The sequence below is a fragment of the Scardinius erythrophthalmus genome (assembly GCF_964197995.2).
Source record: "Scardinius erythrophthalmus genome assembly, chromosome: 8".
Classification (NCBI taxonomy): domain Eukaryota; kingdom Metazoa; phylum Chordata; class Actinopteri; order Cypriniformes; family Leuciscidae; genus Scardinius; species Scardinius erythrophthalmus.
In genome coordinates, this window is record NC_138228.1 from 25,667,217 (window position 1) to 25,691,259 (window position 24,043).

Consider the following 24,043-nt stretch of genomic DNA (forward strand, 5'->3'; position numbering starts at 1 on the left):
TCTGGTGACCTGCATTATTTCTGTGATTACTTGATCAGTAATATTGCGAGAGGTTTCCTCACACGTATAAAAACTCTTTAGATGTCTTTGTGACAAACACAACATCTTCACTTAGAAGACTTTTTTTAAATGCATGGCCGATCCTTTTTCTTCTGACAAACTTACATTTCATATTAATTACATGAGGCATTTAACAACCCCGCTAGATTTAGTCATCTTGTTCAGATAGCACAACACTGTTTCACATGTTGTATGTTGGACTGTATGTGTTTTAGGTGAAGACGTTTCTTTGAGAGCTGAAATAAATGACAATTAAGAATTTAAGTGATAGTCTTTCTGTTTGACAAAATGGATACTTCATTTAGTGCAACTTTCCCTCTATCTACGAATTACACAAAGTGCATGCTGTTTTACACTTAAACTAGGCCTATTACAACAGAATCACATCTGACTATTGCACTGAGAGAGGCATATTCATCCAAGCTCGAGGCTGTTAAAGTTCCACACTTTGGTAAAACCTAAATTCTAGAGGTCAATTGGGATAAAAGTAAATGCATCATCATGAGCCATTTAAAACAAATACAGAAAAGCCACTATAGTGACCAGTTTTAGCGTTTGAATTGACATTTTACATATTACGCTGTTTACATCTTGTTTTTGTACAATTTTTGTTCATATAGGAATGTATGAAAAACATGAACAAATATTGCATAAAGATAATTAAATGACGGTCCTTCAAGTATGAGAGTGTTTAAGACTAAAGAAATCATGTTTATTTTAGAACATCTTTCTGCTATGTCTACGAAACATTGACGTGAAAGATGAGTATTACACTTTATTATTACACGGTTATTTTGTGTGTGTCACTAAACAACATGGTTAAGCTAATGAATTACAGTTGATACGTGGTATTTTTATGTGAAAGGAGGGAAATTAATATTTAACATATAAAAATAAAAATATTTTAACCTATCGTCAATTTCAATTGATAGATAAATCATCTAACAATCGACAGTTATATGTGAAACAATTAGAGTTGGTGTAAATTTGCACATCCAAAAACTGTTGTTACTTGGATGATAAATATCTTCACTTTATGATAGGAAAGTACGGACAGCGCCTTTGACCAATCCTCTACATATGGGGCACTTGCGCAGAGAAGGCGCACATTCTTTGCACAAAACTAGGTGACCACAGGGAATGAAGACAATGTTCACTTCCTTATCCATGCAAACTTTGCATGTGCGCTCCTCTTGAAGTTTTCTTAACTGTTCCTCCATAGGCAAGTCTGAAAGATCTTGACTCAGTGATACAGCTTCATTTGTCTGGGCCATCAGTTCTCTCAGCAGGCAGACATCATTCTTCTTGATCCAGTTGCGGAAGACCTCTTCTGCTGCATTTCCTTTCGACAGGACTAACTCAATGAGCTGCCCTGTCTGCTGCTTGACTGTAGTACAGTTACGAATAATGTCATACTCTTTCTGTGAGATGATGTTCTCCTCTAGAAGATGGTCCATTAAGCTCTGCACGCTTTTTAGCTGCTGTGACATGGCAATATGATGTTTCTTAAGAAAAGTAAAACCATCTGATGCCATTTCCTCAGCAAGAAGCTCTTGCTCCTCCTCTCTCTTCTCATCTTCTGCACTTAGTAAATCAGACACCAACTCTTGAACGGTTTTGTAATTTTCTCCACTTGTGAGAATTTTGCTCTGCACGGTTTGCTTCACCAGGCCATGCTCAAATCCCATCTCTAAACCAGACTTCACCACAGGATTGTTCATCATCACTGCATCTTCTGAACGGTCTTCTCCAGGACCCAGGTGTACAACAGCTGGATCAACAAATTCTCTCGAGTCGCTGTCTCCATTAGTCAATAGCTGCTCAAATAGTCTTGGAAATCTTGCTTGAATCTGATGAACAAACTCTTGGCCCTTTTCTTGTAACAGGTATTCACATCTTGGAAACCACTTGGCATGTTCTACCCATGGATCATCACCAGACTCCCAACATCTGAGTCCACCATCACAACAAAAGCACTTCAAGTCATCACGACGACCAACATAGTAAAAACCAGCTTTAGCCAATTGGTCTGGTCGAACAGTTATTCTTGAGGGCCAGTAGACAAATGTGAGCAACCTTTCTTCACACTGTTGCATTGCCGAGTTAGATACATTGGAAAGGCCGCCGTCAAATAAAGGTACATTATCTGCACGGTCACCTCGAACGAAGCGGCAGTTGGGGTAATGCCTCTGGTGCTCTGATACTGCCCGATCTCCCGGTTCCCAGTTGCTAAGCTGGCCTCCACAACTGAAGCAAGCCACTCTGTCGCCCTGCCCAAGGTAGTAGAAACCACTTTGGGCAAGCTCGGCTGGAGTTACTGTACCAAGAGTCCAATTCTGAAAGGTGTCAAGGCGTTCCTGTTCCCGACGCATGTCAGGATTGTGACAAGCCGGAGGTCGCTGGTGAGACATATCCTGGTGAGACATATCCAGGTTTAAGTAACCCACCTGCTCCTCCATTTGGCCTGAAACGGATGCCGTGGTGGTCGATGTTACGGGTGTCGCAGGGGCGGAAAGCTGTAGGATGGCTACGTTGCGAAGCGGGGAAAAGGCAGAGTGAGAGGACGACAGGAGGTTTACGGTGGGGGGTAAACTCTGGATGAAGACATAAAATGTGACCACAGGGCGTGTCCACTCAAGCCCTTCTCTCTGCTGGACATCCAATGACTAGTGTCTAGTCGTCCATGACAGAACACATAAACTTATTAAAAAAAATTAATGAACTCCTGAACAGATAGAAGATCGACGTAGGGGGTATGTGCTTCCTCCCTCTATGATGCAGGAACCGATGCTAAGAACAAAATCGAATTTTGTTCAACACTACAAAATGTCCTTTCTTCTGTTCTGTTCTGTACACAGCGGGTAAATTAGTTGTATCACTTGAAAAATCACCACACATTTTTCAGAGACGCGATGTGCCTCTGTGGTCCGTGGCACAGCGCATCCAGGCGTGGTATGGAAATGGTTGCCACCTCAGGAATACAGTAATTAAAATGCAGAAAACATTCTGCAACTCTTTACAAGGATCTCTGAAATATTTAATCTTTTAAATCATGAAGTATTTTTAATTATTCTAAATATTATTATTATGTATACTATTATAATACTATTTTTATGAGCTCAGACTGTCACGGTTCATGAATTCACTGTTTTCTTCGTGTCTCGTGTATTTGTTGTTATGTGTGTGTGGGTGTGTGTGAGTGGGCGTGACTGCTCGTTCCGGCTGATCAGCGCGCCAGCTGATCTCATTCCCCGCACCAGCTGCTGCCAATTCACTCACCTATAAAGACTCATCACACTCTCCTCTCTTTGTCAGATCGTTGTTTGGTGTCCTCAGTGTGTGTCATCGTTTGCCGTCTCCAGTCCTGTTCCTGATTCAAGTTCCTGTTCGGTGTCTTCGTGGTGTTCATCTCTTCTCGTCTGGATATTCACTGTCACTGGATTCACCGTCACCTGTCTTCACCAGCACGCTGACCATCTAGTCCCTGCGCCACCAGCCCACCCGAGTTCCTGTATATTTTTTGTGTCTTTTGACCCCTCAATAAAGAGTTACTTGCATCTTTGCTTCCGGGTAATATATCATGACACAGACATTAACACAACAGAAATGTTTGTAATTTTTATTTATTTATTTATTTATTTTTATTTCAACTTCATACTTTCGAGTATACATTGAAGTAGTGAAGAAAATGATAGACCGGCAAACCGGGGTTGTGTGCGAAGTCCTGAAATATTTATCAGGACAACAGCTCACCACGCCCCGCTGGAGGGGTGGTCATCATGACGCCGTAAACAGCTGTATAGGATTAAAGCCACATTGAATCAGAAGTAGCATCATGGAGAAGTTATGCATATGCCACCGGAGAGATGTCTATAATTACACCAAAATATTTTTATATATATATATATATATATATATATATATATATATATATATATATATATATATATATATATTTATATACATATATTTTTAAACATATGCATGGGTGAATTGTACGTCATAAGATCTGTAACAAGCATGTAGAAGTAGTTAGGATGTATTTCATTTTGCCTAGGCTTTAAGTTAATTTTACCAACTATTAAGATGTTAAAGTTCATAGACCTTTAGCGCATTCAAATGTATTGAGTTAAAATTAAAACGTGATATCAATATCGCATTACCGAATTCAGGGGTGTTTAATAGCTTCAATAGTAATCAAGCACCAGCTGATTTAAGTTTTTCTTCAAACAAAAGTAGTTTTCTGATAAATCATTGTACACATACATGTGTTTTGTTGTATGCACAGATTTTGAGGGTCGCTTATAGAAAGATGTGTCCTGTCTTTGTTTCGCGGTATTTTTAAAAACATACCTAGATCTACATAGATGTTTTACACGATAAGATATGTCAGAGAGCCTTGTGCGGCATTCTATATCCGCATAAAGGTTAAAATGTAAAATATACATTTTAGCGCTATTTAAAAACTAGGACGGTATAATAATATAATGTAAATGTCTCATGTGAAGATGATGGTTTAAACCATAATTTTATCAAATCAAGTCAATTCATGTGAATACTGTCGTATATGAACAAAGAGAAGACCTAGAGTTCACTAACATTACAGCTAACTGTAGGAAACAGGTATCCGGGGGAAAGTGTAAAGAAAACGCCATACAAAACATTACAATCACACCCGACAATACGATAAGTGTTACGCTAGTGATGTTAAAATTTTTTAAACAATTTCAAAACAGGGTGTTTCAGAAGAAATGCAAAGATGCCTAAAAACAAAGGTGTCCAAAATGTTACGTGCTAATACTTGGTCTTGTTTCAGAGTCGGTATGCTCCGGTGAAAACTGTGTGAACTTTGATGAGGCCGACAACAATATAGGGGCTGTTAAACATGCGGTAGAATAATAATGTTCAATATAAACAAGAATCCTGCTCTAATGCGACAAATTTACACCAACTCTAATTGTTTCACATATAACTGTCGATTGTTAGATGATTTATCTAACAATTGAAATTGACGATAGGTTAAAATATTTGTATTTTTATATGTTAAATATTAAAATTGACCCCATTGACTCTGCTGCGACAACACGTTTGTCATGTCAGCTCACGTTATTTCTCTGGCTTTGTCTAGTTTTTCGTCATTTGTTTGAGTTATTTGTTATTAAGTCTTTGTCAAGTGTGTATGGTTAAGTCAAGCAACGACATAATGCTGAAAGTGCTGTGGATTACTCTTGCGATCTTGTGGATTATCAAGAATGGCACCGCGCTCACGCCACTACAGCCAGATGTTACCAGAGGCGCACTACTCACCTACAGGCGGGATGAGCTTCTGCGACTCCGGTCATCTATTCCATGCAACGAAAAACCGGCTGACATCCCTCCAGAGATCCGACCGAGGAAAAGGGGCAGCCGTGGCGGTGTCCGTGCCCGGTTAACCTGTTAAGCTGCAACCCCACTTTTGAAAAATCCCCAGAAATGACATACCCAAACTGAAACAGATACAGTTCATGAACCCTTTGTACTAAAAGCACAAGTATGATCTCATTTGAAAGCTGACACCTGGCAGTTTATTGTAAATGTAGAATTAATTATTGTCATAATGAAAAAAAATGTTATAAATAGCTTTAAAGTTATTAGAAATGTATTTTTATGAAACATCTTCATGAAAATTAAATTGAAGTTGACACTGTAGCAATCTAGAAATGCAATGCAGCTAAAGCCACATGTCTGACCATATTATATTTAAAATATGAAGATGATAAGTCTAAAACTCTGTATTTAGTTAAAAAATTTTCAAGATAGAAGCACCTAGAGCTAGCTAGCATGTTAGCTTAGCACACCATCAATACGTGACAATTTATGAGAAACCATGTTTGTGCTCCAAACTTACTTTAAAACGCAAGTGAAGTGTTTTAAATAATCTTCTGTGATCTAATTTGACATCAGATAAAAAAAATCTGACAGAAAATATACTATTTGATCATATTCTGCACAATGATGGTCTATATAGATTAGCATTACATTATAAATATAATCTATTATTATGAAAGTACCTGGCATGGCTTGAAAAACACAGGTAACTCAAATATCATTGCAATCATGTTTATTGTCTTCAAAACATCTTTATCTGCATGTTATACAGCGCGATCTCTGTAGCTTTGTGTGTATCAGTGACGTCCTGGAATGTCACATGATTATGGCTCTTCATGTTCCATATATGGGTTATTCTTGTGCATATAGCGCCCTCAGGCTATTGGTATGAATTGAAAACACAGTAAATGACAGTGCCAAACGCTCATAAAGATTACATCGACGCATTTGGGTATAAATTCAATAAATATTATTCCTGTCAATAGAAATCTGATGTAAATCTATGAGAATCTATCAATATTTCTGCACATTTTTTAGCTAAAAGCCCTGAGGGACGTTGTTTTGTGAATCGCTGTCATGACGACAGCACAGGAGTTTTTTTATGAATGAAAGCGGCTGACGCGCATAATTCATATTAAAGGTATCGACTCATTTTTTCATTTCATAACTCCTGACAGAAATTAAGAAATAACTGTCGCTATAAGTTTCTCAGAATACAATAGTGGTCAAATACTGAAACTTGAGTCTTATATCTTTTTAATGATGTATAGTTTGTCAAGGTATAACATTAAATCTGATAGTAAATTTGAACTAAAAAAAAAAAAAAAAACGCTTCAGTGCGCGGGCGCACTGGCAACGGTTAACAGGTTAAGAAGGCGTCCTTTTAGACCTCCATTACCTTCTTTCATATTGGCCAATGTACGTTCCCTCCGGAAAAAGATGGATCAACTTCATGCCAAGTGTCAGGGGGAGAGACTTTTCAGGGACGCGTGTATCATCGCATTAACTGAATCCTGGCTCGATGAATCCATCTCGGATTCTGAGATCAACTTGGACAACTTCTTGACCGTCCAGGCTGACAGGACCCGTCAGTCAGGTAAGGAGAGGGGTGGAGGACTATGTGTCTTTATAAACAAGCGCTGGTGCACCAACATAAAAATACACAGCATCATATGCACACCGGACGTAGAGATATTAACACTATCGCTACGCCCCTTCTATCTTCCAAGAGAAGAAGTTTTTGGGTGTGTTTACTGTCCACCTGATGCGAACATACAAGCAGCAGCAGAGCTAATAGCGGAGAATGCTAACTCAATGTTTTTTAACCCGGTGTTTTATATGGGCGATTACAATAACTGCAGTCTTGACAGCGTACTGCCTTCCTTCCATCAGTATGTGCATTGTCCCACAAGGAAGGGAAATGTCTTGGATCTGTGTTACGGGAATGTTTTGGATGCATTTACTGTTCGGGCTCATCCTCCTCTGGGCTCCTCGGACCATAATGTTTTGGTCTTTCTTCCTGGTTACAGACAGGAACTGAAGCGCATCAAACCACAAGTCCACAGCGCTCCACAGTGGTCGGCGGATGCAACTGCATGTCTGCAAGGTTCCCTTGCATGCACTGACTGGACCGTTTTTAACGGTACTTTGGATGAGAGACTGTCCGTTATAACAGACTACATAAAGTTTTGCATAAGTAACTGTATATCAACAAAAACATACAAAACTTTCCCTAACTCCAGGCCTTGGATTACTCCACAGATTAAACAAAAACTGGCTGAGAAACACAAAATATTTCAATGCAAGGATTGGCTTTCACTCAAAATACTGGACAGACAGATAAAAAAGACATTATTAAAGAAAAACTTAAATACAAAGAGAAAATAGAACATGAGTTTTCTACGATGAACACATAACAAGCCTTCAAGAAAATGAAAATATTGACGGGACAGAATGTGAAACAAGATCATAGCACTATTTCTAACCCCACAACATTTGCAAATAGCCTTAATACCTTCTACTCCAGATTTGACATCACTGATTATTCAGCTGTCTGCAATGAGCTACTTAACGCTCTCCCTTCAGATCTACCGACAACTCCTCCGTTTACAGAGGGTGATGTTCGACAGGAGCTGAGTAGGTGTAAAATCGGCAAGGCCATGGGGCCGGACGGCATCCCTGCTAGGGTGCTCAAGCTTTGTGCAATGGAACTCTCCCCGGTTCTGTATTCCATAATGCATGAGTCATACAGTACAGCACGGTGGCCCACCCTATGGAAAAAGTCCACCATCATTCCTCTACCAAAGAAACCCCGTCCATCAGAGCTCAACCATTACAGACCTGTTGCTCTCACACCCATAGCAAGCAAATGTTATGAAAAACTGATTCTGCGCACCATCTTGTCAACTGTCAATCCACAGCTGCACAAACATCAGTTTGCCTATAAAGCCAGGCGAGGGACGGAGGATGCTGTTGTATGTCTCCTTCATTCCCTCCTTAAACACCTGGAAGTATCTGGTAATTCTGCTGCAGTTCTTTTTGTGGACTTAAGCTCAGCTTTTAATACAATTCAACGTCATCAGATGATTAAAAAACTACGTAAACTCAGCGTTGCACCTCATTACATCCATCTGATTCACAGTTTCTTGAGCAACAGGCCACAGGCTGTGAGGATAGGGTCTGTCACATCGGGCACCACCATAACCAACACTGGAGCTCCTCAAGGCTGTGTCCTCTCTCCCTTTCTTTACACACTCTACACTAATGACTGTATTAGTCCTTCATCCATCACAACATACTACAAATACTCAGACGATACTGCAATCCTGGCTCTCCTCAACGATCACACTAGCATTGCTGCTTACCATGACACGATATCACACTTTACACACTGGTGCACAGACAATTTTCTCCATCTCAATGTTGAGAAAACAAAAGAACTGGTCTTTAATGCACCCAGTCTCAGTCGGATCTCCATTCATGGCAACATAATAGAACAGGTTGAGAAATTCAAATATCTTGGACTCACCCTGGATAACAAGCTCACTTTTGACTATCACATAAAGGACATCCATAAACGCTCCCAACAGCGTCTGCATATTCTACGAAAACTAAGTTCCCTTTACATTGCCCCTCATCTTCTGTTACTACTGTACACAAGTATTATCCAGCCCATTCTGTTATACTGCTCTACCAGTTTTTACACCATGCTGTCAGTCACCAACAAAAACAAACTGAATAAAATCACACACATAGCTTCAAAAATAATACACTCCCCTACACCCAACATCTCAGAACTCAATGACAGAGCAATAGCCCGCCTTGCCCGGACAATAATAACAGACCCAGAGCACCCCCTCAACTTCCACTTCACTCTCTTGCCCTCCGGGCGAAGATACAGGACCCTAACATGGAGAAGGGCTCGTTTCAAAAAGAGCTTTGTACCATCTGCAATTTCAATCCTTAATAGGCTACAAAGTTGAACATTCACCTTTTTGTGTTTTTGTTGTTGCTGTTACATGTGTTTTGTTGTTGCTGTTACATGCCAGTTGCGTGTGCTGTATAATCTGTGAGAACAAATTTCCCGTTAAGGGACAATAAAATTATCTATCTATCTATCTATCTATATTAATTTCCCTCCTTTCACGTAAAAATACCACGTATCAACTGTAATTCATTAGCTTAACCATGTTGTTTAGTGACACACACAAAATAACCGTGTAATAATAAAGTGTAATACTCATCTTTCACGTCAATGTTTCGTAGACATAGCAGAAAGATGTTCTAAAATAAACATGATTTCTTTAGTCTTAAACACTCTCATACTTGAAGGACCGTCATTTAATTCTCTTTATGCAATATTTGTTCATGTTTTTCATACATTCCTATATGAACAAAAATTGTACAAAAACAAGATGTAAACAGCGTAATATGTAAAATGTCAATTCAAACGCTAAAACTGGTCACTATAGTGGCTTTTCTGTATTTGTTTTAAATGGCTCATGATGATGCATTTACTTTTATCCCAATTGACCTCTAGAATTTAGGTTTTATCAAAGTGTGGAACTTTAACAGCCTCGAGCTTGGATGAATATGCCTCTCTCAGTGCAATAGTCAGATGTGATTCTGTTGTAATAGGCCTAGTTTAAGTGTAAAACAGCATGCACTTTGTGTAATTCGTAGATAGAGGGAAAGTTGCACTAAATGAAGTATCCATTTAGTCAAACCGAAAGACTATCACTTAAATTCTTAATTGTCATTTATTTCAGCTCTCAAAGAAACGTCTTCACCTAAAACACATACAGTCCAACATACAACATGTGAAACAGCGTTGTGCTATCTGAACAAGATGACTAAATCTAGCGGGGTTGTTAAATGCCTCAGGTAATTAATATGAAATGTAAGTTTGTCAGAAGAAAAAGGATCGGCCATACATTTAAAAAAAGTCTTCTAAGTGTTGTGTTTGTCACAAAGACATCTAAAGAGTTTTTATACGTGTGAGGAAACCTCTCGCAATATTACTGATCAAGTAATCACAGAAATAATGCAGGTCACCAGATTGTTTTAAAGAAATTAAAGCATAAATAAAGGTGATTCTTTATTTAAAGAAGATAGACTTCTGCTTTTGCAACACACAAATGTATAAATGTTCAAAATCGTTTGTGTCTTCGACTAGCCTACTTCTAATCCATACTTTGAAGCCTCATAGTTTTAGGTCTGTAAAAATACAGAATAAAAATAAAGAAATAACTATATGACTACTGTAGGGCTAAATGAAATATCCTATTTTGTGTCTTGTTTTAGTGTAATAAACATTTTTTGTAAAGCAAAGAGTTGTATTAACGTTTTTTAAAGTCCCCGTGAACCGGAAGTTGCAAAACGACTTTTCTCCACTGTTGTGATGTATTTCCAAGTGAAAGGGAATATTGAACAGAGGGTAGGGTTTTACTCTAACGCTCCTCCTGTCCATCTCTGCTCATAGCAGACGGTTTAAGGAGTGGTTAAGCCGTCAAACTGACGTCATCAGAAAAGAAACGCCATTTCCAGACCGGAAGTCGCTTTTCAGACTTTGATTAAAGATTACTATGGCCAACAATTTTTCCTGTGTATTAACTTGCACGGATTAATTGTTCACCACAAGACTAGTAATATGCGCTAACAAAGTAAATAAGATCAATTTTGATTTCATGTCGACTCTAAAAATAGCTTTCATCAATTTCTTGTAAAGAAAACCAAAAGTTTACAGTATCACCCAAAGCTCGCAATGCCATTCAGAGTTCACAAGAGATAATTTCTCGTTATCTAGGCATAACACAGCATGGTACAAATTGATGCTCTCTCTCTATGATGTCGTGAAAGTTAAGACGTTCATCCGTATGTGTGTGTGTGTGTGGACAGATGCTTGAAAATATTAGGCTAGAAATATCTAATAGTGAATTAATAACTAAATTAGCCTAAATAAAAAATGTAAATATATAAAACGTTGTTTTGATAAGTCTTTTTTACCAAGATTTAAATCTGTAGCTATAGGCTAGCGCTGCACATGTGTATTCTCATGCGTTGCGGAGTTTTAGGTGGGCGGAGACTCTATTTCTCATTCATGTGCTTTGCGGGACAGCGTAAGAGATATTGTTAGCTAAAAACTAAACAAAAGTTTATGTTAAAAAGTTTTGCTTATAATCTATTCGTTTGATGTATTTTTTTATCTGCTGTTGTTGTTGTTTGATATGTTGGTAACACTTTATAATAACTGCACGCTATTAATCATTAGTTAAGCATTACTAAACAGTTAATTCATCATTTATAAAGCATTAATAGACATTAATAAGCAGTTTATAAATAGTTATAAATGCTTTATTCTTGATTTATAAGCATATCTATAATGTGTTTAATAATTGTATTTTCATACTTTATTAATGATCAATTTATAATTTCTAAATTAAGTATAGCATTATTTACGAACCAGTTACGTTGTTTACCATTATTTACAAACTAGGTGTTGTCATTGATTAACAAGATCACTTAGAAAGTGTAAGTAAATGTAGTAAAATCAGGTAGTTATAAAGCATTTAGTAGTGGTCAGTTAACTATTTTTGTGAGCTCATCTAAAGTGAGGACTAGTTATGCCTTGTAAAGCATTTATAAAGGAGATTTAAAGACTCAGTTATCTTCTAAATAGAAAAAAGAAACAAACACAACACAGTGATACGGAACATAAAAATATTTAACAGCCTTTAAATCTCCTTTATAATTGCTTTACAAAGCATAACTAGTCCTCACTTTAGATGAGCTCACAAAAATAGTGAACTGACCACTACTAAATGCTTTATAACTACCTGAATTAACCCTGAATTACAGTAGAAATACATGTTAATAAAGCATTTATTAACACACTAAGTAACTATTACTATGTCTGAATAATATGTATTTTAACAGTTAATTAATCATTTACTTACACTTTCTAAGTGATCTTATGAACCACTGACAACTCCAAAATAACTGGTTCGTAAATAATGCAATACTTCATTTAGAAATGATAAACTGATCATTAATAAAGTATGAAAACACAATTATTAAACACATTATAGATATGCTTATAAATCAAGAACAAAGCATTTATAACTGTATTTATAAACTGCTTATTAACCCATTTAATCCCACCGGTCACAATAGTGACCGTAAAAATTTTTTTCATTTCTAAGGCTATAAAAATGTTACTGAATGATCTATCAATGCATTTCCAGCAGATATTGAAATAATAAAGGGTCTCAATGAAATATGTGCAGTGTCGCATGTTTACTGTAAATTGTCACATGACCAGAGCTGTTTACTTCCTGTTTGCGCCAAGAGAAGAGGATGGCAGCAAGAAAGCTCCCAAAGAAAAGGTTATTAAAGTATGTTAAAATAAAGATAGGACATAGATTTTTGGTACACATCATGTTTAAGGTGTCTAGTATTGATATATGCATTTGCAATTACTCAACTTTATTTAATGTGGTCATAGCACTCACAAACATGTCAACGGCAACAATAGTGACCGGTGGGATAACCCATTGTATCTACATGTAATACACATAGGCTAACTGTTCTACCTTACTTTCTGCTGCTACCTAACTTTCTACCTAATTTTACACACAGACACACACACAGAAACACACACACAGAAACACACACACACACACGGACCCAAGGAAGACTAGCTAGCTAGCTAATTCTGCTAGCTAATTGTGCTGCTACCTAACTTCCTACCTACTGCAACTTTCCACACAAACACACAAACACACACACAGACTAGCTAGCTAACTAATTCTACCTAACTTTACACACACACACACACACACACACACACACACACACACACACACACACGCACAAGTGGTCTAGGAAGAAAATCTGAAAAAAAAACCCATCAAAATGTCCTAAATGGCCAAGATCCTATCCCGTGGCCTCGAGACACTATCCCGTGGCCTCGAGACACTATCCCGTGGCCTCCAGACACTATCCCGTGACCTCGAGACACTATCCTGTGGCCTCGATACACTATCCCGTGACCTCGAGACACTATCCCGTGGCCTCCAGACACTATTCCTTGGCCTCGAGACACTATCCCTTGGCCTCGAGACACTATCCCGTGGCCTCCAGACACTATCCCGAGGCCTCGAGACACTATCCCGTGGCCTCGAGACACTATCCCGAGGCCTCGAGACACTATCCCGTGGCCTCGAGACACTATCCCGTGGCCTCCAGACACTATCCCGTGGCCTCGAGACACTATCCCGTGGCCTCGAGACACTATCCCGAGGCCTCCAGACACTATCCCGAGGCCTCCAGACACTATCCCGTGGCCTCCAGACACTATCCCGTGGCCTCCAGACACTATCCCGTGGCCTCGAGATACTATCCCGTGGCCTCGAGATGGTATCCCGTGGCCTCCAGATACTATCCCGTGACCTCAAGACACTATCCCGAGGCCTCCAGACACTATCCAGTGGCCTCGAGACACTATCCCGTGGCCTCCAGACACTATCCCGTGGCCTCCAGACATTATCCCGTGGCCTCGAGATACTATCCCGTGGCCTCTAGATGGTATCCCGTGGCCTCCAGATACTATCCCGTGACCTCAAGACACTATTCCGAGGCCTCCAGACACTATCCCGTGGCCTCGAGACACTATCCCGTGGCCTCCAGACACTATCCCGTGGCCTCCAGACACTATCCCGTGGCCTCCAGACATTATCCAGTGGCCGCGAGATACTATCCCGTGGCCTCGAGATGGTATCCTGTGGCCTCCAGATACTATCCCGTGACCTCAAGATACTATCCCGAGGCCTCCAGACACTATCCCGTGGCCTCGAGACACTATCCCGTGGCCTCCAGACACTATCCCGAGGCCTCCAGACACTATCCCGTGGCCTCCAGACACTATCCCGTGGCCTCCAGACACTATCCCGTGGCCTCCAGACATTATCCAGTGGCCTCGAGATACTATCCCGTGGCCTCGAGATGGTATCCTGTGGCCTCCAGATACTATCCCGTGACCTCAAGATACTATCCCGAGGCCTCCAGACACTATCCCGTGGCCTCGAGACACTATCCCGTGGCCTCCAGACACTATCCCGAGGCCTCGAGACACTATCCCGTGGCCTCCAGACACTATCCCGTGGCCTCCAGACACTATCCCGTGGCCTCCAGACACTATCCAGTGGCCTCGAGATACTATCCCGTGGCCTCGAGATGGTATTTCGTGGCCTCCAGATACTATCCCGTGACCTCAAGATACTATCCCGAGGCCTCCAGAGACTATCCCGTGGCCTCGAGACACTATCCCGTGGCCTCCAGACACTAACCCGTGGCCTCGAGATACTATCCCGTGGCCTCGAGATACTATCCCGTGGCCTCGAGATGGTATCCCGTGGCCTCCAGATACTATCCCGTGACCTCAAGATACTATCCCGAGGCCTCCAGACACTATCCCGTGGCCTCGAGACACTATCCCGTGGCCTCCAGACACTATCCCGTGGCCTCCAGACACTATCCCGTGGCCTCCAGACATTATCTCGTGGCCTCGAGATACTATCCCGTGGCCTCGAGATACTATCCCGAGGCCTCGAGACACTATCCCGTGGCCTCGAGACACTATCCCGTGGCCTCGAGATACTATCCCGTGGCCTCTAGATAGTATCCCGTGGCCTCAAGATACTATCCCGTGGCCTCAAGATAGTATCCCGTGGCCTCAAGATACCATCTCGTGACCTCAAGATACCATCCCGTGGCCTCAAGATACTATCCCGTGGCCTCAAGATACTATCCCGTGGCCTCAAGATAGTATCTTGTGGCCTCAAGATAGTATCTTAAGGATTTTATACACTCTTATGCACGCACGCACGCACACACACACACACACACACACACACACACACACACACACACATACACACACACACACAAACACACACCCAACACACACACACACACACACACACACACACACACACACACACACAAAAACACACACACACACACACACACAAACACACTGCACAGGTCAAATAGACCTATATTCAGTCTGTCCAATGGTTGATACAACACAGTATCCCACCGGTCACAATTGTGACCGATCATAAAACACACTTTTTCACACACTTTTCCATGAAAATTTAAAAAAATTATGATTGATTGTTTCAAAGGGATACTAATGACACATGATTTGGATATTTTTGTGTCTGAGAAAAATTTGGGATTAAATGGGTTAATGTCTATTAATGCTTTATAAATGACAAATTAACTGTTTACAAATGCTTAACTAATGATTAATAGCGTGCAGTTATTATAAAGTGTTACCGATATGTTTAATGCTCACGTTTGAAACATTGTTTAAAAAACATAATTTATCATTTTTCTGGTATCCTTAAAAGTTGTTCGTGAAAGACATTCTATAACTTTAAATGATTTAACGTTGACTTTTTTGTTTTTAAGTTTTTTTTTTTTTTTTTTTAATCTGTATGTGAAGGAAAACATTCTAACTTGTTTTACATTATTATGATAACTTTTTATACTAGCCTATACATCTTTGTATTTTAAAGGTGTGTATCATTTTAAAAAGTTATTAAAGTTGTATGTGAGAGTGTTACATGTCTGTGAAAAAACTGTTTGCCTACCGCTTAGTTTTGAACAGATTCATTATTTTTTTACTCCAAAACGCATTCTCAAACAATAATCATATTTCTCCATTGGGTTAGGTGGATTATCCTATCGAAGAGTGAATAAATCAGTAAGTTAGTGAATATTTGTTAACTTCACTAAAAGTCCAAAACTAACTAAAACATGATTTTTTTATTTTTTTTATTTATTATTTTTATAAATGTTATTTAGTGTAGCCTAATTATAAATAAATCTAGTGATAGGTGGGCGGAGACTCGGCTTCACACACTGATCTAGCCTATACTCATACATGTTTCTACCGTCGATGAGTGATGTATCATACGGAACTTAAAACTAAACTAAACTTTAGTAGCATATTGTATTTTAGTTGATGTTGTTTTGAACGTTTTTTTAAATCTGTATGTGAAGGACCACATTCTAACTTTTTTTCAGATAACGTTGTAAAATGTACGAATACTAAACCATTGCATTTTAACTTTATACAGTGTTTTTAAAAAGTTTTAAATGTATGTGGAAAACAAAACTTTTCTTTAATTAAAAAACAAACTCTCTGATCTGTTACCCAATACATTGCTTCACTTTTTTAAAAGTTTAAAGCACATTAACGGTTTAACATTTTACAAATGTATGAATGCTAAAGACGTGTATTTTAAATTGATGCAACGTTTTAATGTCTTTAAAACACTATGTAATTGGGCTGGGCTGGGGTGGGGTGGGGTGGGTGTTTGTGTGAGCCAGTTCTAGCCTGTATGAGAGCATAGAGTTGTGAATTAAATATAATTTCTCCTGTGACATCCCAGCTAACACAGTACTACGTTGTGACGACGTCGTCAGTTAGTCGTCATTTGGTCAGCGTGACATTACTTTATGACAACATTGTGAGGACGCCGTGGTAAAGTTCCATTTTTTAGAATCTTGGCTAACGTTCCAGAAACGTTGTGGGCACGTCCTCAAAAGACGTCGCTAGTTTATCCCATGGAGAACGTTGTGAGGACGTCGTGGTAAAGTTCCATTTTTTAGAATCTTGGCTAACGTTCCAGAAACGTTGTGGGCACGTCCTCAAAAGACGTCGCTAGTTTATCCCATGGAGAACGTTGTGAGGACGTCGTGGTAAAGTTCCATTTTTCCCATCTGGTCCGCAGATAACTTTCCAGAAAATTGCACTACAAGTTCTATCGTAGTAGTTATACAACGTTATATATATATATATATATATATATATGTGACGGGTCACTCCATCCTACTGTTGCTGCTACACATCACCACGGACAGCCACTTGGATCAGATTTCTTTATTGCTGGAACACAGTATGACAGTGTTGAATCGTGGGTTCAGCAAATAGATCTCGGGACAACAATCCATTATCTCTTTATCTCCAGTGTGTGTAAATGCTATACAAATACAGGAATGTATTTGTGTAAGTTACAAATGTATGTGATACTGCTAATGTGAAATAAATCAAATTAGATATCAAGCATATTCACAACAAAAATGCATAACTTGTATGTCTTTGAAACAAAATAAAACTGTGTGTGATCATATAGTGGTTTTAGAATATCTAGGCTGAATTATAATCTCTACATACAACATACAGTACATTTCAGCAGTACAATAATGAAACAACTTGATCCATTTTACATTATATTGAAATAACAAAATAAGGAACATTATCATTGCAAACACAACACTCGAGCACATGTGTGGCTAATCTCAAACTACCACGCTGGTCTGCAAGATAGCTAAACTCGACTTGCACACAACAAATAACATGACAATAAAACCATTTACACAACATAAGATTATTACCTGGAACACAGTATGACAGTGTTGAATCGTGGGTTCAGCAAATAGATCTCGGGACAACAATCTAAATAGCATGTAAAGCAAGTGATAATCAGCAGGCTAGTTCACATGAAAATATGCGCGGTTGCAAATCTCTAAAACGTGGCTTTACAAGACATAAATCATCAACTAAACTCAAAATAGTTAACTGAAATCATTATAAGTACATTGTGTGACAAAATACGAGACATATGTACTTAGAATTATAAGAAAACATTGATTGTCCCAGACCTCCCAACTTGCGTGACTTACCCATTATCTCTTTATCTCCAGTGTGGGTAAATACAATGCAAATCCCACTGTCACACTGAATCAAACTGCCCCTAGATGGTGTAGTTGCATCACTTTTAATATAATTTAACTAGCAACTCTTTTTACTCCGTTACATACACCCCCCTTAAATTATGTTAAAATGGGGCAACATACATGAAAATCTGGCAGACAGAAAGAAAGGAAAGGACCAAAAAAAAAAAAAAAAATGTGTATCACGAGCACTGATGTAAAATCTCAATATCATAAATTCTTCCATAAGAAGTGCGTAAACACAGGGTGGTACCAAACCCCGTATTTATCACAGAGAAACAGAGATGTCATCTACACCTCACAGTGTTGTACATAACTTTGCCCTTACAGTGTAGAGAATGTCAGGAAATAATCACAGATCACAGATCAGGGCTGGCAATGAGGAAAACAAAAACAAAAACAAAGTCTAATTGGACATACTAAACTCCCATTGACACTGCGATGAAACTAAATGCAGACCCTAAAATGGGTTCAGTATTCCCCAACAATCTTTGGCCTGACATCTCACAAATAAGCCTATTTGGATTCCTGACACTTCTTCCACATCTGGTGACAACTGAAGGGGCTTGTGTGTTAGGAGGATGCGCACAAACAACTTGGTCTGGTCTAACCTCCACTAGATGTGGAGTGACACTAAGGGCAACAGACCTATCAACAGGTGAGTGTGCAATGTCGTGTACTAGGTCTGGTGACTTGTCAGTGTGTGCATGAGTGATTTGGTCAGTTACAGAGTCATCAAGAACACTGTCCTGCCGTTCATCTGACTGGTCATCTCCAGAGGCATCTACAGATAAGGCCTTCTCAACGACGTCTTCCTCAGGAACACTCTCACTCTCCGCTTCCGCTAGGACCGGCAACTGCATGAGCCAGTTCATGGTGCGCGTCTGAGAGTCCTCCTTATCAGCCACTGCCACAGAGCTCTGTGCACCGGCACACCAGTTATCAGACTGTGACTCCTCAAGGGATGCCAGGTTCCCCTCCTGTCCAGGGAATGTCAGGAAGTCTACAGGGAGCAGCATGTTTCTGTGCATGACTTTTTCCTTCCCTGTGACAGTATCTCTGATTCGGTACACATTGACTGCGGATCTCACAGACACTACATCGAAAGGATTTGAGTCCCACCTGTCCGCGACTTTTCTCTTTCCTCTCTCACCACGTTTGGCCAGCAACACGCGGTCGCCCAGAGCCAACGGCATTCCTCTGACCTTTCGGTTGTAGATTTTGGCATGACGGGCTTGTTCTCCGGTTGCATTCTTTTGGGCAATCCGCGCTGCTTCAGATAGGTCCCTCTTTAGGTTGTGCACAAACTCATGGTGGCTGACAACGTTGGCGTCCTCCAGAACATGATGAAACATGATATCAACAGGCAAGCGTGGGATCCGCCCAAACATCAGGAAAAACGGTGCAAAGCCTGTTGTCTCATGCACCGTGCAATTATAACAGAAGGTCAGCATTTGGAGCATCTGTGGCCACCTGGACTTGCACTTTGGAGGAAGAGCTCTTATCATGCCTCCAAGAGTTCTGTTGAACCTTTCCGCAATGCCATTGCCCATGGGATGATATGGAGTCGTATGGGATTTATGCACACCTGCCATCTCCAGTAGATCTTTAAGAAGCCGGCTCTCAAAGTTAGCTCCTTGATCTGAATGGATTCTTTTCGGGAACCCATAGATGCAGAAAAAATTATCCCAAAGACATCGGGCAACTTGCTTTGCAGACTGGTTCCGGCAAGGGAAAGCGAGAGCTAGCTTCGAGAAATGGTCTGTGACAACAAGAACATCAGTGGTCTTCTTGTCACCCAATTCCGCTGTCCAAAAATCGATGCAAACTAGCTCCATGGGAGCTGAGGTGCGGATATTCTCGAGAGGAGCTCGGGCGTCTGGCTCAGGAGTCTTCCCTAAGATACATCTCTGACAGTGCTTCACGTAACTCACAATATCTCTCTGCATGCCTGTCCAAAAAAATCGTTCACTGGCCAGAGAGAGTGTTCTTGTGCGGCCCTGGTGACCAGCTATATCATGAACTCCATGAAGCACTTGCTGTTTCAGAGCTTCTGGGGTGACAAACTGAAAGATCTTCCTGTCCATGTGGCGGTCCCTCTTCACTCTGTAGAGGAGTCCATTGCGCACCCTCAACTTCTTCTAGTGTTTCAACAGCCTGAGTACAGGGCTCGGCTCACCTGCTCTCTCGCGAGCATTTGGCTTCCTACGCCGCTGTACATACAAGAGGACTCTGCTGACTACAGCATCTTGCTGTTGTAGATTGTGCAATTGGCTGAGTGGAATGGCAATGGATGGATCTTCCCCAGGCAGTTGCAGTGACTCTGGGCCTGTGCAAGACAGCCGAGAGACCCCCCCAGTGCGATGGGCATCCATGACTGCTGACACCTCCTCAGCACTGATCGCACCTCCAAAAGGCAAACAGGGATCCGATTCGGGACTCAGGACTTCATCAACATGGTCATCGGTAGTTTGAACAGCTTGACAATTGGTGGTCATTCGAAAAGCATCTTGCACTGTGCCGGTGACAACTCCATTGACTTCATTCAGCAGAGACAAGTAAGGCTGTTTCATCAGACGATGACTTACACAGGACTGGACAAAAGGTTCATGGCTTAGGGCATCAGCGACGGTATTCTTCGGTCCTGGGACATACTTCAGATCAAAGTCATATGCCGCTAGTTTCGCCACCCATCTTTGTTCACATGCATCCAACCTGGGTTTCGTTAGGATGTAGGTCAAGGGGTTGTTGTCAGACCATGCAGTGAAGTGCACCCCTTTTAGCCAGTGGGAGAACTTATCACATATAGCCCACTTCAAGGCAAGAAATTCTAATCGATGCGCTGGGTAGTTCAATTGGGCACGTGACAGTGTTTTGCTAGCAAAGGCCACTGGCCTTGCAACCTCTTCACCAGGCTGAAGCTGGGAGATGACCGCGCCAATCCCATCAAACGAAGCGTCTACTGCCAGGATGAACGGCTTCCCGAAGTCAGGATGGGCTAACGTCACAGTATGTAATAGATCATGCTTTAAAGTGTCAAAGGAATCCTGACACTCGGGGGTCCAGTCTTCTGGCGTGAGCTTCACAGGACTGCAGGACTTTTTCTTAGGTTTCCTTCCTCTCTGAGCTTTCCCCCCATTGTTTTGTTCTGAGAGAAGCTTGAAAAGGGGTCTGGCCTTAGCCGAACACCCTGCAGTGAAATGTTGATAGTATAGCACCATCCCTAAAAAGGACCGGATCTTCTTCTGCGAAGGAGAGACACCGTCACTGTCCATCAGATCAGACACCTGTATCTGGCCAATGGCTTCAACCTTTCCAGGGTCTGTCTGCACTCCCGACTCAGTGATGACATGGCCAAGAAACCTTACTGTTCTCCGTAGAAAGTAGCACTTTTTCGGAGCCAACTTGAGGTTGTTGTTCTTCAAACGAGAGAAAACCATCTCCAAACGCTCAAGTGCTAGCTGTTCAGTAGGAGCAAAGACCATGAGGTCATCCAGGTAACATAGGAGACTGGTGAAATTCTGATCTCCGAAAATGGAAAGCATCATTCGCATGAATGTAGCTGGGCTGTTCGACAGACCTTGAGGCATCCGGTTGTATTCATGTAGACCAAAGGGGGAAGAGAAAGCAGTGTACTTCCTATGGTCTTCATGTAAAGGCACATTGTAGAACCCAGAGGTCAGGTCCATGGTGGAAAAGTAGGCATTTCCACCAAGTGCAGCGAGAGCATCGGCCTGATGAGGCAGTGGGTGTGCGTCCTTAACTGTCCTTGCATTAAGCCATCTAAAGTCCGTACAGATGCGCAGATCTCCATTTTTCTTCCACACAAGAACCAGTGGCGACGCATACTCACTGCTGGATTTACTAATAATGCCTCTTTCTTCCATATCATTGAGAGCTGTTCTTAGCTTTTCATAGTGATTTGGTGGCACTCTGCGGTAAGGCAGGCGGAATGGCTTTTCATCCACCAAATGTATCTTGTGCACAAAGTCAGATGCCTCTCCACAGTCCAACTTGTGCCGCGAAAAGATTGACTCATATCTCTCAATGATCTGCAAAAGCTTGTCTGTCCACAGATCAGAGACTTCGCACGCATCCAGATCCAGGTCATGTAGACCAAGCTCATCCAATGCTCTCTTAATATCTCCTCTGGACCTTGTTGTAGAAGCACCTGTCACAGCTTGGGAGAAAACTTGAACGCTGTCAGGCTGAGATAAGTCTTCGGCAGCAATGCAGGGAGACACATCTGCTAATTTTGTGTTTCTCTTTAACACTACCGGCTCAGTGGTGGGGTTCATGATCTTCACTGGCAGCCATCTGTCGCCCCACATCGGTGCAACAACTCTACCAACCAAAACCTTTCTTGGCCTGCATCTTGATTGAGTTGGTTCTACAACCACTGTGCTGCCTGCTGATATAGGTGCTGATGCAGGCAGTTTGCCCCACACAAGATGCTCACTCTCTGGTTGTAGAGTCACACACTGTTGCAGCTTCAGCGTACCAACCTTGACAGGTACTGTGTCACCTCTCCATTTCTCCATATTTGAAAGAACGGAGAAGAAGTGATGACAATCCTCATCAATGCCACCACTGGGTTCAGACATCAACCGCCAATAGCTGTCAATCTTTCTCATGAAATGAAGGATCTTCTTTATAGCATTGCTACCCAATATCAATTCATCAGTCTGGCCAGGCACCACAAGCATTGGGATGACCATCTTGCAATCGTACACCACCACATCCACATCATATATAGCTTTAGGTGTGACTTGATGACCGCCACATCCGACAATGATGACCCCATCAGCAGAATATTTTCTCAGGCCTGAGTTATGCTGCAAGAGGCGTGCTTCCGCTGCTTCGCTCAGTGTGCATGCCATGGAACCACTATCTATCATTGCTTTCAGAGTTATGTTCGCTGCTGAGATAGTGGTATAGAACTAACTATCAGACCTCTGTATTTTATGTAGGCCTTGAAATACAACGGTTATGCTTGGGGGTACTTTGGAACTGAATGACTGGTATAGTGACTCAAAATCATCTGTTTTGTCAGTAGGAGGCTCACAAACAGGGTCTGCACTGTCCTCCTCTTGATGCAGACCCATCAGTTTCCCGACTGAGCGGACTTCTGTGCTGGGCAGCTGCGTCTAGAGTGGTCAGGTGAATGGCACAGGAAGCAGAGTTTCCTGTCACGACAGTGAGTCAAGGCAGAATGTGCAGCATCACCACATACAGCACATGGCATATGTAACAACAATGAGAAGGAACCAACCACCGACTCATCTTCTTTTTGAATATTAATTCAAATTCTCTGCTTCTCGATGAATGGGGGGGGGGGGAGACTTGTTCAGAACGTCTCATGATCCTCATCCATCTTGTCATCGGGGCCAGGCGCCAACCAGTCGGGCTGTTTAAAACTGACCCCCAGCACTAACGAAATAACTGGTCAATACTATCTTTGTTGCCGAAATTACTGATTGGTTAAGAGAAAGACAGAGACCAAGGTCTCACAAGAGTCCTCACGAACCAGAGCCATAAATCATCCAGTCTCCAGAAAGTCTGCTTACCAAAGACATTTTTATTGGTTAACTTAAGGAAAAACTGGTCAACGTTTGATAGTTTTGCAAGACGGATCAGTTCAGAAAATGGTACTGCTGACCCCTGCGGCCAACGGACCCCATCTTGGTCCCATGAGAGATGAACAAAACCTCTCTTCAGCAAGAACTATCCATGACCTCAGATTGGAATGTCTAAACTTTGCACACCAAAAAGACTTTACCTATCAAGATCCATAAAACTCATTCAAGAA

General features: G+C 41.3%; 1 protein-coding gene across 1 annotated transcript; it reads right to left on the minus strand.

The window, feature by feature from the left end:
* Positions 1-1,094: 1,094 nt before the first annotated feature.
* LOC308694365 (uncharacterized protein) lies at positions 1,095-20,321 on the minus strand (the record flags this gene model as incomplete). Its single annotated transcript, XM_081371870.1, has 2 exons — positions 1,095-2,708; positions 18,846-20,321. The coding sequence occupies 2 exons, from the start codon at positions 20,319-20,321 to the stop codon at positions 1,095-1,097; spliced, it is 3,090 nt and encodes a 1,029-aa protein (XP_081227996.1).
* Positions 20,322-24,043: the final 3,722 nt, after the last annotated feature.